The sequence below is a fragment of the Caenorhabditis remanei genome, chromosome V (assembly GCF_010183535.1).
Source record: "Caenorhabditis remanei strain PX506 chromosome V, whole genome shotgun sequence".
In the NCBI taxonomy this organism is placed as follows: domain Eukaryota; kingdom Metazoa; phylum Nematoda; class Chromadorea; order Rhabditida; family Rhabditidae; genus Caenorhabditis; species Caenorhabditis remanei.
Window position 1 is genome coordinate 16837585 of NC_071332.1, and position 18681 is coordinate 16856265.

Here is an 18681-nt window from a genome sequence, read left to right on the forward strand (position 1 = left end):
GGGACCTTAAACATTTGAAAACCTTGGCATTTCGAGACCGCACATTTCAAATCTATGACATTTCGACAGAAAACATTTAAAAAATGATGGAAAATGATTTATTTATTGAACAGAAAGTTTCTCGATTTTCAATGATTTCTTCACGTTCAGTGTCGAAATGTTATGATTTCAACACGTCTAGTTTCAAAATGTCTGGTTGGTTTCGAAACGCCATAAAGCTCCTGCGGAGTCTGCAGACCTGAAAACTTGAAAAATAGAACTCAGGGTGCTCCACCGATACTTCAAAACCGATTAAAATCGGTTATTGGTAAGAAAATCGGTTAAAATATTCGTCGGTTTTTAGAAAAATAAATCGATTTTTCTCCGGGAAAAAATCGGAAAAAATCGATTTTCTTCGATTGTGTTTTGAAAAAAAACCGTTCGGTTTCGGTTTTCATCGGTTTAGAAACCGGTTAAAAAACCGATTATTCTTCGATTTTTACCGATTTCTACCGATTTTCATCGGTTTTCTTCTGAAAGTTCAAGTTCTACAGTAGTTTGCCACGTTTCTATCATATTTTGCACTGTTCTCAATTTAGATTTTACGTTAAAATTGATAATTTCTCATTTTTGTTCAAATTTTCTATAAAAATAGAAAAAACGTGTGACGTTATTGAAACGTGACAAACTACTGTAGAATTTGAACTTTCAGAAAAAACCGATGGAAATCGGAAAAAATCGGTAAAAATCGAAGAATAATCGGTTTTTTAACCGGTTTCTAAACCGATGAAAACCGAAACCGAACGGTTTTTTTTCAAAACACAATCGAAGAAAATCGATTTCTTCCGATTTTTGTTCGATTTCAAATCGGTTTTTGTTTTTGAAAAACCGGTTGAAATTAACCGATTGAAGAAACGATTTTCACCGGTTGAAAAAAACCGGTTTTTATTCGATTTTACCGCCGGTGGAGCACCCTGATAGAACTCGTTTATGTTTTCATCTTCGTTCCCAATTTTCTTACTTCTAGTCTAAACGTTATCAAGTCTGTCTGACTAAACACTGATAAAACGAAAACAACACCAATCCTTGCTCCTTTTTCTGTGTTTTGAGTGTTTTTATCAGTTCAAAACAAGTGACAACATGTCTGTAAAATGGATATAAAAGGGGTACCTGGTGGCTCACAGACTTCATCGCATTCAATATGCAATACACTTTGATCTTTTGCATTTTCCTTCTTGCTGTTGGTAAGTGTTGAATTCTATCTGACAAGTCTTACCTTCTGGTGTCAGGCTCCTACGCCCAAATAACACAAGCTGGAAAAGATGCCATCGTCAGTGCACACAACACTCTTCGCTCGAAAATTGCGAAAGGGACGTACAACGCTCGTGGAGACATCCGACGTGCTGCAATCAACATGAAGAGTGTGGGATGGAATGATGACTATGCTATTGATGCTTACCGATCCATTGCTCAGTGTCCTGCAAACATTGCAAGACCAACAAACGGACGTGGAGCTAATATTAAAGTGGTCGATGTGTCCGGAACTCAAGTTGCCGATGACTACGTGAGTCTTGGGTTCTGAGCAGAAGTTATAATTGCAATCATGATTTCAGGCTAAACAAGCCATAGCAGAATGGGAAAATCAATTCCAAGAAAAAGGATGGCCGGAGAATAATACCGTAACCGCCAATCTAGCTACCATAGGACTTGCCGAAGCTACTCAAATGGCCTACTGGCACGCTGGATCAATTGGTTGTGCCTCTCAAAAATGTGGATCAAAAGTTGCTACTGTTTGTCATTACAGTGCAAAGTGAGTGATGGACCGATACCCAAACGACTGAAATTTTGTTGCAGGCCGACTGAGGGACAACAAATCTACACCATGGGACCAACTTGCTCAAGATGCCCAGATTTCTACGTATGTAATCAAGCCACCGGACTTTGCAATTATCAAAACACTGGATAATTGATGACGGAAACTATTTTTTTAATTGTTTATAAAGATAGAATATTCAGGTGTTTATTTGAAAAAAAAACATGAAATACAGTCGAAGGAGGCGAAGAAATGTACACTTGGAGAAATATTTGTAAACTCTTGTTCACAGTAATTGGCGTACTAAGTACAAAGAAATATCCGCACCATTGAACAATTTTTTGAGCTCCTACGCTTTCTTTACCCGGAAGAAACTGTTATCAGTCAATGACGCCACTGATAATTTGGCAAAAAGTTCAAAAAATCGTGGTCGTGCGTATGCAGGTACTGGAAAAAGAAATGAGAAATACAGCTTTCCAGAAGTATAAACCTAGAGCTTCAATGAATTTTTAAACGATTGGTTTTGGAGCATGGCTGCTCTATCGGTGCCAAACTCAGGACCGAACGTGCAAGGAAGGAAACCGCAACTGGTTCTTAATCACAATTTCGATCAGAATTCTTGAATGATATCATTATGCTTTTGATACCGACGCCCAGATTAAACAAACCAAAGGATCGTGATAAAATGCACTTCTTGGACAAAGTATGATAAGAAACTTGCTATAAAGTGTGCACTGTGAAACTGTAAAACTCATTCTCCAAAAAAATGAGACAACTACTTTGGATGATAGTTTTTTCAGCTGCAATTAGAGCGTCGTCTGCTCTCGGTTAGTTCTCGCCTATTTTCCGTCTTGTATAATATTTAAATCATTTTAGATTGCGTTCAAATCCCACCCGATCAAATACGTCCACTTCACGGTGTAAAAATTCCTGCTGGAGCCAATGAGACGGTCGAAATCCCTCCGAACTGGAGCTGCACTTATTCGATTACAACACCACCAATGATGATGGCTCGTGTCTACTTGGAGAATGGACTGAAAGGAAACAACGATCGGATTACGGTCGTCGATCAACAAGCAACCAAAACTCTTGTGACAGGGCAAGATTTAAGAAGCAGATGACTCATTTTTCATAGTTCATGTTTCAGCCGCTCTTCTTGGTGGATCCCCTTCTACGTTTTTCCAAATACAACCACAACATTCAATGTTGTAACAAAAAGTGTAAACATGCATTCCAAATTCAGACTGGACATATTTTACCAACAACGTAAGTGGCCAAGATTCTACAAAATTTTGTCATTGTCCTTTTTTTAGTGCCTGATCCAGAAGTCACCTATTTGGGTAACTCTAGTTTGAAATATTTCATGTTGAACGATTTGAAAGGCACTCAATACAATGCTCCCCAGATGATGATCGGGACTGAGCCGGTTGGTTATTTTATTTTATTTTTTGACCAATCTAACGTTTTCAGATTTCTCTAGCTATTGCTCGTTCTGGATGGGAATATGACGTGTTTGATAACTATTTTGTGGTTGATGGAGACTTTCAAAACCCGAAATATGTGTACAGAATGTCTCGATTCAAATATACCGACTACATTAGCGTAACAAACAAGCTGACGGTTGTTGGATTGGACAATCGTGTTTCTGAGAGTTCAGTTGTTTTTTCTCCACTCTCACAAACTCAACAATTTGATTCTTTGACTGCAATTGGAACATATTTTGAGGCGAATCAATTGGATATCGACGGAAAAAACGGGAACAAAAAGAGTAGCGCGGTGACTGTGATTGGAATGCAAAATTATACAAGAATCCTTTCATTTGATAGAGTCAGTTAACTTTGTTTAAGCTCAACACATTTTGGAATTTCAGAGCTATGAACCAGACTGTATCTTGAAAGCGGTCGAAGCTCCTCCAAGAAGTTCATCAGAGGTGTTTTATGACTTCACAACTATCACCAGTCTACCAGGAAACATCACTCACAAATCGTTCTCTATTATTGCCGAGAATTGCTCAGCTTCATTTAGAATGGTTTCTCTCGATTGATAACGATTTCTAGTGCAATAAAATTGTCAGACATGGATTTTTCGATTTTTTCGGGTAGAACATACGTTGCGCGTCAAAAGTACGCCCTTTTGCAATTTTTTTTTCGATTTTCGAAAAAAGTATTAATTGAAAAATTGTTTTTAAAAACTATAACTGTGTCTTAACGTTGCCTCAAAATTTGAACTCGATACGATAATTTTGAAAAATGTACTGCCAAGAACCATCTACTTAAAAATTGAATTGATTCATTTATTGCAGTTTCTGGAGTTTGAAGTATTCAAACGGCTTCTAATACGAGTGGAAACTCATTGTCAGTTACGTTGCCTTCAGCCAGAACCATTGAAGCTCCGTGAGCCTCATCGCAAAAAAAAATAATTTATTTAATCTTATTTTTTTTCAAAATAGCTGATGCTTTGTTTTTCTATTTATTGAGTTTCCGAATGAGAACACATCAGATTTTTATTAAATCACATTCTAGTCAAAATTAAATAACCGGTATTCATAATATATTAATACTATTTACTTTCTGCAGAATGCCGGAAATTGTTTTTATCAAACGTCAACTAACTTTTAGAAAACACTTAGATATAATTTAAGACAATGCTTGAAATCTACTGCATTTATCAATTTGTTTTCTTCTACTGGCCAACAAACCACTTTCCTACTAATTTCTATCCAGAATTCTGGTGAGTGTAATTTACGAGAATTCTTCTCTAACCTGTCAATTTGGAAAAACAAACAGTTGGAAGTTGATTAACTTTTTTTTCTCAAAATTTTCTATGACGCGTGTTTTTTATTCTCGGAATTCTTCATTTGAAATTAGAAACTTGTTTTGGAATCTTGAAAAAAATTCAAACTTTCAACGTTATAAAAATGGAGTACTGTTTGAAATATGGATTCAGGCAATTCAAAAAACCTACTGTATTAGTATTGTGTAGATTTCAAGAAAAATTGAGGTGAGTTAATGTCAACCCATTTTTTTTTGAAATACATTCATTTCAGATCATTCACATTTCAAGTTTTGAACTATCAATGCTATTTGTCTGTCGTCTGTGGAGTGGTGAACATGCTCCATTTTTTCATTCTCACTAGGAAAACCATGAGAGCATCTTCTGTGAATATTATTATGGCGGCCGTCGCTTTTCATGATATTTGTTCTTTTTTCCGAGATTTCGAACAATTTTATATCAGACTCCATAATCTTTTTGGATCGTGTATATTCTCAGATACTTACGGCTTTGTTCTCATTGAAGGACTCCTTGTCACGCTGACCGATTTTTCGAGAAGATGCTCAACATGGCTCTGTTTTTTTATTGCATTGATTCGTGCTCTTGTCTTACGAAATCCAGCGAGCCCGTTCTTTCAAAACCTAACAAATCCAAAATCTGCATATTTATTAATTCTGGGAGTTTTTCTTGCAAGTCTACCACTTTTAATTCTGAAACTATTCGAAGTTGAAATTGAATATTTTGAGACACCCTCTTACTGTAATACAAACATTACAACAGAGTACTATTTTAGTCACATATCGGATTTTTTCGCTGCGAATAATCGTTTTATTCTCAACTCGTTCTACGCAGTTGATGCCAGTGTTTCAAACGTAAGGTTATATATATTAGCAAGGGCTATAGACTCGTTACAGTTAATACCTTGCCTTTTGTTTCCAATTGTCACATTCCTGTTAACCAATGAACTTCGAAAGGCGGATCGTAACAGAAGAAAAATGTTCTCGTGTAGCAAATCGGCTGATTCAAGAAAAACGACGCAATTGGTATTTTACTTCACACTTACATATTCCGTCGTTCAATTACCATATGGATTGACGACATCAGTGGTATACTTGTTTACAGAGACACCAGCCGTAGGGACGTAAGTTGGAGACTAGAATAATCTCAAATTCAATAAATATACAGAGAAATACTCACATCTTTCTGGAATCTGTTCTCAATGTTATTCTCACTAAGTACGCTAACTCATTGCATAGTTTGTTTATTAATGTCATCGCATTATCGTGCCACTGCAATGTCGGTATTTTGTTTTGGATACAAATTTAAACAGGAGGTTTAAAAATATTGAGTAACCTTTCAACACTGTTTTATGTTCAGGAACGGAATAGAAATGATGTCTCACCGACTGTCACCTAGAAACTCTCACATACCATATTCCACTTTTTGTGGTTGTGTTTTTTGATGAATAATTAATTGTTTCACCATTTTTGTTAATGAAAAAAATCTAGAAATTTACTGCATATACTGGAAATTAATTAATTTTTTTCTCAAAAATTTCTATGACGTGTATTTTTTATTTATATATGGATATAGTTGGAGAGTTCGAGCTGGCGAGTTACCTTGAACTTTAATTTTTGTTACAGACTCAAAATGTCAATGCAATGGAGTCACACCTACGTCCATTAAAAAAACGTTTTCGCTCCTGAAAGCTTTCAAAACTTGCACTCCACTCTTTTTTTCAAAAAAGTCATACATAGGCAGCCTAGCAATTAGACTTTGAACAAACAAAGTTTCGCTCTTTCATTCTTCATTTTTTCATTTCTCTAGTTTTCCCATGACAGATTTTATCTGCTGGCCTGAATATTTTTCGGGCTTTAGCAACTCAACAAGATCATTTCTATGTTCATTTCTCGCCGGATTTTCGAACTTCAGTGACAAGTTTTCAAGCTTTCATATCTATTTTTGCTGTTTTTGTATCATTTTCAACCTATTTCATTTTTTTATACTCACAAGAAAAATGATGAAGTCGTCTTCTATCAATGTGATTATGGCAGCAGTGGCTGTTTTTGATGTCATACCACAAATTTATGGAATTCAACAGTTTTTCGAAAAGTATTTTGAAGCTATTGAAATTTGCTTCTCATCTGGTTTTTGGTATAACATGATCCATCTTCAAACTATTTTATTCTGGCTTCAAACAACTGTAAGAAGATATTCCACGTGGCTCAGTTTTAGCATTGCCTTGACTCGTTCCCTAGTTGTGCGGAATCCAATGAACCCAAAGTTTGATAAATTATCCCAACCGAAATTTGCTCTATTTATCATCCTGGGTGTTGTCCTAATAACAAGTCCGCTGACAGTGCTAGGTTTTCTTGAGTATTCAGTTCTGGAGAATGAGGGTATGAGTTGTGATAGAGGAGGTATCCCTTATATGGTTGTATACTCCAATGTTTTCCTAGAAAATGAGCAGTTCTGGTACATAACCTACAACGCGGTAGATGGTATAGTTTCGAAGGTCAAATAAGAAACCAGATCCCAAAAACTTTAAACTTGAATTTCAGATAATCCCATGCTTGCTTTACCCAGTCGCCACCATTTTGCTAGTACAGGACATTCGAAAAGCAGCAGCATCCCAAAGAAAGTTATCCTCAAATAATCAGTCTTCACGAACGACACACCTCGTTCTATGGCTCACTATCTCATTTTTTGTTGCTGAATTTCCACTTGGATTAGTTTTCATATTTGACTCAATTATCTCTTATCAATTCGATGGTGTTTTTGAAACTTCAATGTTATTTCTTTATAATTTTTACACATTCTTTACCGTGCTCCTACCTATAATTTCTTGTTCCCATGTCGTTATATGTGTGCTTATGTCGTCTCAATATAGGAAGACTGTGAAGGATTGTTTTTGTAGTTGGAGTGGCTCCAAGTCTGTGGTATGTTTTTCGGATAGCTAAACAAATTTCGACATACAGTTTTAGATACAAAGATCCAGCTCTATGAAATCGCCGTCAATCATCTCCAATATAAAATCGTCATCCCTAGGACCGATTGGTTGAATTTCAATAATTTTCTTTATTTATGTACAACGACAGTTCAAAAGTACAATTTTTCATTTTTAGTTTGCTTCTCACATTTAAAAATTTGAGATTCTTCAACTCTATGATTAAACTTTTGTGCATGATTACATAATAACACCTTTAATTTTGAATATTTGATAAACTTTTCCGCTCAACTTTCATTCATCATTGTTATACCGATGAATTCTCTATTTTACTTCTTACTTTATCTTGCATCAATTTTTCTTGCGATTTCAGCGGATTTTATGAGAGATGAGCTGAAACATTGCGAGAGTCATGGTAAGTCTAACTTATGTGATCCCTGACTCATTTAATAATTCAGAGCTGAAATGCATATTCAAACACCCTGAAATCAATTCCAAAACAATCAAAGAATTTCCTAAGAACTGCAGATCTGTATGCGGATTTTTGAAAATAACAGATAAAAGTGACGTCACTTATTCTCAATTGAAAAAGGCATTCAAATCAATGTTAGAGATTCGTGGAAGTCTGACTATTGTGAATACTAACTTCACTGATATCCGATTTTTATCGATTGATCCAATTTTTGATATTTTGAATTTCGAGTGTTATGGAGGTAAGGTGCCCTCAAGCGAGATTAGGAAAATCGGATTTTCAGACGGCATTGTAATCTCTAACAATTCCTTCCTAACCGCTGATAACGTCATACGAGATTTCTACATCTTTCCCGGTACCAACATCAATGAATGTCACTTCCGTATAGAAAATAATGAGCAATTTGATGGAAGATTTATTTGTGATTTTTATCCAGATCCTGTGGTCAACATGACAGTCAGAAATAATTTGAAGGACTGTAGTAAGTATTCATGCTGAAAAATTTTATGACAAGATAACACTTTTTTCAGCTGATAAATATCCTCCGACTACAACAGTAGCGGCCACTACTGTTGACTCAAAAGTCATCCTAAACGGCTTGAATATTTCAGACTCCTCTTTTTACACATTTGGTCTTGAAATGTATGAAGTGATAGATGGAACCATTGAAATTCAGAATACCAAATATGAAGATTTATCCTTCCTGAGAAAGCTAACTATGATTACAGTTCAGAATATGACGTCATCTGAAATGTGTAATATTAATATTCATGACAATAAGGACATGAAACGACTGAATTTTCCGGTTTTGGAAGATATTGTGAATACAGAAATGGGACCTATCACTATAAATTTGGAGAACATGCACCCTGATTTCTGTTTGACTCTCGACGAAATTATTATGTTTATGGAGCAGAACGTGTCATTTAGAAAAATAGATGCTACGCTATGTGAGCCTATAACTACGGTGGATCCGAGGAAACGATGTACTTTTTACAACTTGACTTCATTGGAATCAGGTTGTCAAATCATTTTTGGAGATATTTTAATAACTTATGAAGATGAAACTTTTGTTGAAAAGTTGACAGAAGTTGAGTTTTTGTTCGGAACGCTGAAAATAGAAAATGCAACATTGGAAATTATGAATTATTTGTATAATTTAAAATATATTGTAAACCTAAAAGGTAAACCAGTTGCTCAGCAGGAAGAACTTTTCAAACATGATTTCAGAATCCCAATATATAATCCAGTATGTGTCGAATAAAAACTTAGTAGCCGCACCTTTACCAAATCTTGATGTAAGTTTTCATTTCCATTTTTTAGAACAATTTTTTCCATTTTTTCAGAACATTGTAACCAGAAGCCAAACCAAAACAGTTTTCATACAAAGTAACCCGAATTACGCGGACTCGGTTCTCCCACGAGCCATGAACGGGCCAGCGGACTGCTCAATGATGATGGGGACCACATTTAGGACAACTGTGAATTATGTTGGGGAGAATTGTGTGGAGGAGAACTCAGGAATAGTGGCGAGATACATGATACCTGTGATATGTGTGTTGCTTGCTTGTTCATTGGAGTTATTCGCCCCCTCTCTTTAAATCACGTTGGTATGAGGATGCCGATTTTGGTAGGCGGAGCTTCGCCAAAAGTGTCGAATATGATGTCAAAAATTTTGTCCCGCTTTTGTTTTTTGAATAACTTCTTTCGTTGTAAAGATTTTCAAAAATTTCTTTTTTGCACTTATTTCAAAAGTTAAAACGTATGTGGCGACTCAGAGGGGGTTGGGTTCGGAGTATTCAGTGCAAAGTTATGGGCACAAAACCGAGAGCAACTTTTTCCTCTAAAATAAATGGCTTGAGAAATTCACGATTTTCGCCGTTTTCTATTTCGTACCGCGCCAGCTTTGAACATTTCTGTGGGATTTTTTAGACTTAAGATCTCTGAAAATCTGGCTATCGAGACATGTAAAAATTATTTGGATATCTGGAAAAATGAGATTTACAGCCATAAAAGTGTGAGCTCAACTTTTTTTCTCGATTTTTTCACTTTTCTCTTCATAACTTGAGTTGTACTGGATCGGGAGAGTTAAAATTTGGTACAGTTATGTAACTTGGCATGGGGAAGATGGCTAAAAAATCAGATTTTGAATTAGATCTGTTAGCTTCGAGTTACACTCAAATAACCTCAAAAAATGAGCAAATTTAAAAATTACGTAAAAATGACGTGACGGAATGGATAATGGAATTTTAAAGTTCAAGGTTTTTTTTTACTTTTTCAAAAATCATTTCTTAAATTATTTTTCTCATTTCATAATTTATTTATGCAGAATGGTCCGTCAATCTAAAGCGCAAATAGATAATCGAAAAGAAAGTTTAAAAAATCAAGAAAAAAACGTTGAGCTCACACGGCAAAGCTCCGCCCACCGAAATCGCTTACGTCATACAGTACCGGACAAAAAGGTATCAACTTTGGCTGTTTTCAGTTGAAAATGACCAACTTTGAGAGTGTATTTCGGTGTCACCTGATTGTCCGACAAACACAATTTTGTATGGGTAAGACAGAGCAAAAATAAAACATCATTTTTGTAGTTGACCATTTTTTCGTAGTTGCACAACCAGAAAAGTTAGAGGTCATCAAAGTAATTTCTCCCTGAAATCGACTAATTTCAATGCAAATTAGCAAAATTTTGGAGATTTTCACTTTGACAACCTATAACTTGCAAGATAGTGTTCCTACAAAAAAGTGGTCAACTTCAAAAATGATGTGCCATGTTTTCTCTGTTCAGTCCATACAAAATTGAGTTTATCGGACATTCAGGTGACACCGAAATACACTGTCAAAGAGGCATTTTCCACCAAAAACAGCCAAAATTGATACCTTTTTGTCCGGTACTGTACCTATTGGATTCAAAGAGATTTTTTTGGCCAAATCATTAGCCGACTGTAACTCACTCAGTTTTGCAAAATTTTTGGATCCGAAAAAGGAAATGTATAGAAAAAACCTTTATCGAACCATGTAAAATTGAAAGCACTTTTAGTCGGTAAAACTTTCAGTAACCGGAATTTTGTTGTTTTTGGTATAATGAGATTCACTCGGTTTCCTGTCCTGGGAACAGGGTTTACTCAATTGTTTTGAGTTTTTGACACCGATCTAAACCTTTCGAGATCTAATGGAACCAAAAAGTCTAATCGAAAATATCGAAACCGGATGCCCTCCATGGTCGCGTTTTCAACACTGAGTCGAAGAAAAATGCCGGGTTTTTCGATCGAACACATGAAAAATTGCGGAATCAAAGGGTATTCATTGTTTCGAACTCAGAGGCTTAAATTCTCGGTAATAAAGTCAGCTTTCACTTGCTACTTATTAAAAACCAACTTTTTAATGTAAAACTTGCAAAGCACTGGGCTCGAGGCGAAGCCGAGTCTGGCGGAGCGAGCCGTTAGGCTCGGGACGCTAGTCTGAAATACGAAATAAATATTTTAATTGTTTTTCATTGAATTATTGGTTTCGCAGTTTAAAATCGTTACGATTGCAAAGTCTTAGTTTAGGAATCAGGGTTAAACGGAATTCCGCTTTCCGCCATCCCCTTTCCGCCACTTGGTTTGAAATGCCCTTGGCGTCAACTCACATTTCTTGGATGTGTCGAGGCTCACTGACGTCAACCTAGGCAGATTATCGTCAGCTTTAAAGAACACTTCAAAACTTCTCATAGATATTTTCCGTTTTCCCAAATATTTCCACCTACACGGATAAATCTGCCTTATCCCATGTAGTTTAATCTTCTTCAAATTCTAAGAACCTTGCTTTTCATATTATTTTCAATTTCTCAGTTTCTCAACACATCATGGATTTTCTAGCTCTCTCTATTATTATCGTATTCTCCTTCACTCTTGCGCTGATTTTATTGTCAATTATAGTTATTCTGAAGTACTACTGTGAGATTATCCAACTACCCAATCATGAAATTCACATGAAAACCGATGAAGTTGACAAAAAGTCTACAAATATCAAATATAATTATTTCAAGAAAAGTGAGACTCCGTATGAGTTCCTTTCTAATGTTTAGTGAGTTGAATGTCACAGTTAAGCTAGATTTCTGATGTTTTTTAATTTCAGATATTGGCGCTGTCTCGTGTGACCTTACTCGAAGACATGAATTAGCAGTGGCTATTGAAATGGCAGAAGAAAATCCAAATGTTTCTACTTCTGTGAAAGACACATGTGACATACACCATTCAAATATTTTTACGTTATTGAACCAAGTAAATTTTAATATATCCCAAAATTTAAACAAGTGAAGTGTGCTTAATCGGGTTATAACATTGTTTTTGTTGTAAATATGAATGTTAAAGAAAAGTGTGTCCTTATCATTTCCGCTACCTACATTATACTTTTCTCGCAAATTCTTCCCATCGTAAACGTTTGCATCCTTTGTGTTATCAGCGCCTTGCTTTTTTGAAGTCTTGAAATCAAATTTGTTGTTTAAAATCACACCGACAAGCAACCTTTTCTATAGCTGGAAACTCAAAAAATCCGGATCTCGTGAATGATTTGAAAAAGGGATAATCACAAGGTTTTATATAACAATAAAATGGCCTATTTGCAAAGAAGTAATAATAAATGTTGAAGAAGAACAAGGACATCACATCTGAAATCGACCACACCGCTTAGTTGTATGAGGATACAAGTCATCCATCTCCTTGACATATCGAGTGAAAGCTCTGATTCAATTAAAATTATGTTTTAATTCAATTGTATTTCCAACTTACTTATTTCTACCGTACTTTCTGGAATGCTCCGAAACAACCTTTGAGTACATTGTGTCTTCTACTTTGACACCGTCATACATATCACAACGTTGCACTTTTAAAAATACATGCAAAAATGAATGCAAAGTGTGTCCTTATTATTTCCGGTACCTACAATATACTTTTACATCGTAAACCCCTACATCCCTTCTGTTATCATGCAATAAATCATTGACGACCATGAAAAGATAACAATGTTTACGGTTGCTTGAGAGGAGAACCGGAAGGAATCAGCCACTAAGTTACCGATTTTTACGAAACTTTGGGTATAGTTTCTACAATAGTGATTTTAAGGTCTGTGCAAACTTGACCTCAGTATCTTTTTATGACGAACCGTTTTGAAAATTCTATTTTTTTAATCTGACAAAAAGAGAATTTTTCACATCCCCATATGAATTCGAACTAGAATGTAGTCTCACAAGAATCAGCTTCAGTGCTTTGAGAGATTTCTAGCTGAATCCAACTGTTTATTTCGCAACTGCCACGTTTTGCAACCATACAAATAGCAATCATTTAACCTAGTTTTGTCTAAAAATGAGTCAGATAACTGTTTTCTTCTATTTAATTGTTTTAGAATATGTTCCCGGGCCCTTTGGTACACTCATAATTTTCGACCAGCCCAAATATGAAAAGGCGTTGCGAAACGTCGTAGTTGCAAAGCATCCCAGTTGCAAAATGTCGCGGAACCTATTTTTCATTCCCGCATATATTCTTGCTGTACGTTGCGAGACGAACGTAAATTCTCTTTCTGTGAGAAAAATTAAAAACCTATACTAACTATTGTCTCTGTGACCTTTCACTTGAACTTTTTTGTATGTCACGGTTCTAACAATGGCGATTTTGTTTTAAAATCAACATTCCTTTCGTAAAAATGTGTTTGAAAAATATTGATAAAACGTCAGAATTACATTTCTTTATGAGCATGAAGGGTCATTCTTGTCTCGCGAGATTCTCATAAAGTACAACAAGAAATTATCCGGGAACGAAAAATAAATGGAACGTGCTGGAATTGTCTCGCACTCTAGTTCGAACCAACTTACTACAGTCACCGTTCTCTAACTTGCCAGATCGGAGGCGGATTTGAAGAAAATTGTACAAATTTTAAGAAAATCGGTTTTGTAGAGACGGCGGAAGGATCGGCAACATTCAAACATAAACACAGGTTATAATTGTACAGATAGTAAAGATCGATCATAAAAAAGATAACAATGTTTGCAATTGCTTGAGAGAAGACTCAGAATGAATTTTATGAAACTTTGGGAATAGTTTCTCCATTTGTGATTTTAAGTCCTGTGTAAACTTCACGCTGTTTTAATGAAAACTGACCGTTTTCGAGAAGGCTCCATAAAACACTCCTTGTTTGAAGTATTCATTTTAACTTTCCTCTTACGTTGGTTCAATTTTTGTGTGTGTGTGTATTAAATTTTGAAGATAAATGAAGTTAACTCATGGCTTACTATTCGTCACTGTTTTATTTGCATGGTCCTTAGTTTTATTCTATATTGCAACAAACGAAGTGAGATACTTCTTTGGAAAAAAGATATAATGCAAAAAGTTGCAGGTCAAAATGTTTACTCCTACTATGCAAACCGTTATGTTTGATGAACAATATTGTCTCGGCTACAACTTTTTAAGATCTCAAAAATCGTATGTTATTTATTATAAGAAAAACCAAAACTAATAAAAATTTCAGATTTCGAGAAGACGGACTGGAACCGGTGACACTCACAACACATGGCACATCTGGAATCATCGAGGAGATTGAGAAAAAATCTTTGAGTTGGGATGGCCCAATTTCATTTGCTTTATTTATTGACTATCATTCGAAATTTGCACTGGAGTATATTGCGGATGTTCATAGGTGTAACCAGAAATTTCAGGAGAAAGTGAGTCATTTGAGAGTGAAAGTTCGGGACCATACGTATTGTTTCCAGGTCAGCGTGCAGATTGCTTTTCGAATTTCTCCTTATCAAATGTTTTGTCAACCGATTCAATATCCTAAACCACTCAGATCATGTGAAGATTTTATTCGGAATCGTAATAAAATTATTAAAACCCTTTTATCTATCAATTTTGCAGAGAAGAAATATCGAAGGCAAATAGATGCACCATTTCAACTATATCCTTTCAATATTATGAGAAATCTAGCAAGAAAAGGAGCACAATCTGATTTGCATTTGCTCATGGACGCAGATATGATAACGAGTGATGGCTTCGCTACTAAAGTAAAGAAGATTTCGAATGAAATGATAGATGGCAAGAATAAGAAAGCATTAGTCATACGGTAACTTGACCATCAAAACATTTTTACGGTAAGAACTTTTTCAGCCGTTTTGAAACAAATGGAAAAGTTATACCAAGAGACAACGAAAAATTAAAAGCAGGATTTGATAACAACACGTAAGCGAATTTCTTCATCGATATAAAAATCTGCTCAATTTTTCAGAATTTTCGAGTTTCATCACAAATTCTTTTTTGTTGGCCATCGTATCCCCGATATTCAGAAATGGTTTAATGTTTCAGGAAAAACTAATAAAGTTTCGTCTTGGGAAATCCCCTATCTGTGGGTGTACTACATACTGTACAGTATATTTAAGTCCCAAAAATATACATTTACAGAGGCGCACAATGGGAAACACCTGTGATCATCCATCGAGACGATGTGTATAATGCGGATTACTTTCCGGCAAGGATTCGAGATGTTCAATCACTAGTACGGGTTTACTTGCAAGTCATTCAATTCCAACTGTTTTTTTTTCAGATTTACAAACTATGCCGTGCAAACTATACATTCAATCTTCTTTCTCATGTTTTTAGTGTGCATGAAGGTGTCAAAGTAGAAGACACAATGTACTCAAAGGTTGTTTCGGAGCATTCCAGAAAGTACGGTAGAAATAAGTAAGTTGGAAATACAATTCAATTTCAACATGATTTTAATTGAATCAGAGCTTTCACTCGATATGTCAAGGAGATGGATGACTTGTATCCTCATACAACTAAGCGGTGTGGTCGATTTCAGATGTGACGTTTTTGTCCTTCTTCAACATTTTTAAACACTTTTTTTGCAAATACCGTTTTAAATGTTATATAAAACTTTGTGATTATCCTTAGTGTGTAGGTGTCTCATTAGACAACTATTTTGATTTCAAGAGCGCGAATGTGTAAAACAATGATAACAGAAGGGATGTAAGTTTTTACGATGTAAAAGTATATTGTAGGTACCGAAAATGATAAGGACACACTTTGCATTCATTTTTGCATGTATTTTTAAAAGTGCAACGTTGTGATCCTTGAGGACAGTTTACTTGTAATAATTTTGTGTTATATTTAAAATTACAAGGAGGACTTTTAGTCAGTTTCGAAACCGTCCAGTTTTGAGAAAATTTTAGCCAAGATTGAATGTCGTACTATTTCGGTTTTTGTCAACTGTTCAACGTCGGGACAAAGGAATGAATAATCCTACTATGCAAACTGTCATGTTTGATGAACAATATTGTCTTGGATACAACTTTTTAAGATCTCAGAAATCGTAAGCCAATATAAGAAAAACTTAAACTAATCAAAATTTCAGATTTCAAGAAGACGGACTGGAACCGGTGACACTCACAACACACGGCACATCTGGAATTATCGAGGAGATTGAGAAACAATCTTCGAGTTAGAATGATCCAATTTCATTTGCTTTATTTATAGATAAAGGGTTCTATGCGCATGATAAAAAGATAGACTAAGCTAACACAGGACCTGAAATCACGAATGGAGAAACTGTATTTAAAATTTCATAAAAATCGGTGACTTAGCGGCTGACTCCTTCCGGTTCTCCTCTCAAGCAACCGTAAACATTGTTATCTTTTCATGGTGGTCAATGATTTATTGCCGATTGGTTAGAAGCACCGTGTAATTCATTTCTGCACAAATGAAATGATAAGATTGGGGTTTGTTTGAAAAAAATAATAGTGGTAGGGGAACAATGAATTATTAAAGAAATGCTTACTGTTAATACTGTATTATAACTGCATGATGTCATGTTGGGAGCGTCGTTGTAGTTAAAGAACATATATCAAACTATTACAAGAACAAACAATTCAAATTAAAGAGCATTCCTAGAACAATAGTGTTCTGACTAAACTTGAAATTGTCTTCTGATTGTAGACGTTCCGAGGTTAAGTTTTCGGGCATCTCAGAATTTCCAGTGAATGTGCCAAGGATCTCAAATCCAGAAAACAGCATTGCTAGACGAACAGGGCCGTAAGTTCTGTGAGCATTGTAATAAATTGCGTCAGTTCCCAATGGAAAGCCAATGAACAGAAGACCTTGGTGACAGAAAAATGTTTTAATACAACCAAAGCTATAAAACCACCTCCTTGTTTGAGCATACATGAGTGTTCAATAGATGAAAATGACCAATAGATGAAAATGACACAATTTCAAGTATAGTCAGAACACTATTGTTTTGAGAAAGCTCTAAAATTTTGATTGGTTGTTCTTGTAATAGTTTGATTTGAATTTTCTCATGTTTAATTCGGCGTCTGATAATATGAACATCCTTCTTGGTAGATTAGAACATGAAACAAAATCTCACAAAACTTATGGCCCTGTTTGTCTAGCAATCCTGTTTTCTGGATTTGAAATCCTTGGCACATTCACTGAAAATTCTGAGATGCCCGAAAACTTAACTTCGGAACGTCTACAATCAGAAGACGATTTCATGTTACCTAAATTAGAACACGATTGTTTTACGAATTCTCTTAAATATTAATTGTTTGTTCTTGTAATAGTTTGATATATGTTCGTAAACTACAACGACGCTCCCAGTATGACAGCATGCAGAAGTCTAGCAAGAAAAGGAGCACAACCTGATATACATTTGCTCATGGCTTCCCAGATAGTCATAAAACGGATAATGCAAAGTTGTATAAAATGAAACGATTTTTTGACAAGAAAACATAAACCTCAATATCAAAGAATATGATTGCCGTCGACACTTCCGGGACCGAAATGCACCACACGAAAACTATTAGAGCAATGATGAAGATCCGATTTTGTAGTTCCTTAAGCACTTCGAAAAAACCGTTCACTATTGTTTTCCAAATATTAGATATGTCTACTTTAATATCGTCCCGCACCATGTTAGAAGACATGTTGTCCAGTACACTGAATGTTGTCAATTGTTCCAATGTTCCATTTACGACAAAATGTTGTACGTGTTGTCAGCATTCCTCACAGCAGTTTCCCACAGACTTCTGATCATTGACGAATAAGTGCAATTCATTCCTTTGTCCCTACGTTGAACAGTTGACAAAATCCGAAATAGTATGATATTCAATCATGGCTAAAATTTTCTCAAAATTGGACGGTTTTTCAAAACTGACTAAAAGTCCTGCTTGTAATTTTAAACATAACACAAAATTAGTACAAGTAAACTGTCGTCAAGGATTGCAACGTTGCACTTTTAAAAAATACATGCAAAAATGAATGCAAAGTGTGTCCTTATCATTTTCGGTACCTACAATATACTTTTACATCGTAAAAACTTACATCCCTTCTGTTATCATTGTTTTACACATTCGCGCTCTTGAAATCAAAATAAATAGATTTTTCATAAGACACCGACAAACAAAGTATAATCGCAAGGTTTTATATAAGAATAAAAACACTATTTGCAAAAAAGTGTCTAAAAATGTTGAAGAAGGACAAAAACGTCACATCTGAAATCGACCACACCGCTTAGTTGTATGAGGATATAAGTCATCCATCTCCTTGACATATCGAGTGAAAGCTCTGATTCAATTAAAATTATGTTTAAGTTGAATTGTATTTCCAACTCACTTATTCCTACCGTACTTTCTGGAATGTTCAGAAACAACCTTTGAGTACATTGTGTCAT

The 18681-nt window shown here is 35.4% G+C and overlaps 4 protein-coding genes across 4 annotated transcripts; all 4 read left to right on the forward strand.

The window, feature by feature from the left end:
• Nucleotides 1-1180: 1180 nt before the first annotated feature.
• On the forward strand, nt 1181-1945 carry GCK72_020671 (uncharacterized protein; the record flags this gene model as incomplete). Its single annotated transcript, XM_003097840.2, has 4 exons — nt 1181-1223; nt 1269-1543; nt 1593-1789; nt 1834-1945. The coding sequence occupies 4 exons, from the start codon at nt 1181-1183 to the stop codon at nt 1943-1945; spliced, it is 627 nt and encodes a 208-aa protein (XP_003097888.2).
• A 613-nt stretch (nt 1946-2558) lies between these two features.
• GCK72_020672 (uncharacterized protein) lies at nt 2559-3836 on the forward strand (the record flags this gene model as incomplete). The annotated part of the gene is made up of 6 exons (XM_053733731.1): nt 2559-2619; nt 2669-2891; nt 2940-3058; nt 3106-3218; nt 3263-3619; nt 3663-3836. 6 exons carry the CDS (start codon nt 2559-2561, stop codon nt 3834-3836), a joined length of 1047 nt encoding a protein of 348 aa, XP_053582644.1.
• Nucleotides 3837-7892: 4056 nt separating this feature from the next.
• On the forward strand, nt 7893-9584 carry GCK72_020673 (uncharacterized protein; the record flags this gene model as incomplete). The annotated part of the gene is made up of 6 exons (XM_053733732.1): nt 7893-7926; nt 7970-8224; nt 8267-8464; nt 8514-9167; nt 9214-9281; nt 9330-9584. 6 exons carry the CDS (start codon nt 7893-7895, stop codon nt 9582-9584), a joined length of 1464 nt encoding a protein of 487 aa, XP_053582645.1.
• A 4645-nt stretch (nt 9585-14229) lies between these two features.
• On the forward strand, nt 14230-15819 carry GCK72_020674 (uncharacterized protein; the record flags this gene model as incomplete). Its single annotated transcript, XM_053733733.1, has 9 exons — nt 14230-14310; nt 14356-14441; nt 14488-14680; nt 14729-15078; nt 15123-15194; nt 15241-15357; nt 15414-15507; nt 15556-15692; nt 15741-15819. The coding sequence occupies 9 exons, from the start codon at nt 14230-14232 to the stop codon at nt 15817-15819; spliced, it is 1209 nt and encodes a 402-aa protein (XP_053582646.1).
• Nucleotides 15820-18681: the final 2862 nt, after the last annotated feature.